At 40.9% G+C, this 264-nt stretch overlaps 1 protein-coding gene across 1 annotated transcript in view; it reads right to left on the minus strand.

Annotated features, from left to right (window-relative positions):
• The window catches only part of LOC18042101 (GDSL esterase/lipase At4g16230), a 1,780-nt gene extending 1,516 nt beyond the window's left edge, over positions 1-264 (minus strand). The window contains exon 1 of the mRNA XM_006434579.2: positions 5-264. Coding sequence (XP_006434642.2) covers positions 5-257 — 253 coding nt within the window. The 5' untranslated portion in view covers positions 258-264. The remainder of the gene's footprint in view (positions 1-4) is intronic.

A 264-nucleotide genomic window follows, 5' to 3' on the forward strand; every position in this document is an offset into this window, starting at 1 on the left:
ATGCCTGAGCCACCGGAAGCAAAGTTGACACCATGAACAATTTTGCTGGCTTTAGTTGAAGGATCGGCGAAAGGCGGAATCAAGCCAGGAAGCTGAAGCTGCTCTCCAAGAAGATCAATCACATTTTTTCCATTTGTGTATCTGCCAGAAGGTCCATAAGGAAAGTCAATTCCATATGGCAAATAATTTACTTTTGCTTTGTTTTGAAGAAAGTTGTTGTTGCCATTATCAACCAAAGAGCTTCCAAATACAAACATTCCTCTG

This window comes from Citrus clementina, unplaced genomic scaffold (assembly GCF_000493195.1).
Source record: "Citrus clementina cultivar Clemenules unplaced genomic scaffold, Citrus_clementina_v1.0 scaffold_5, whole genome shotgun sequence".
NCBI classification, from domain to species: Eukaryota; Viridiplantae; Streptophyta; class Magnoliopsida; order Sapindales; family Rutaceae; genus Citrus; species Citrus x clementina.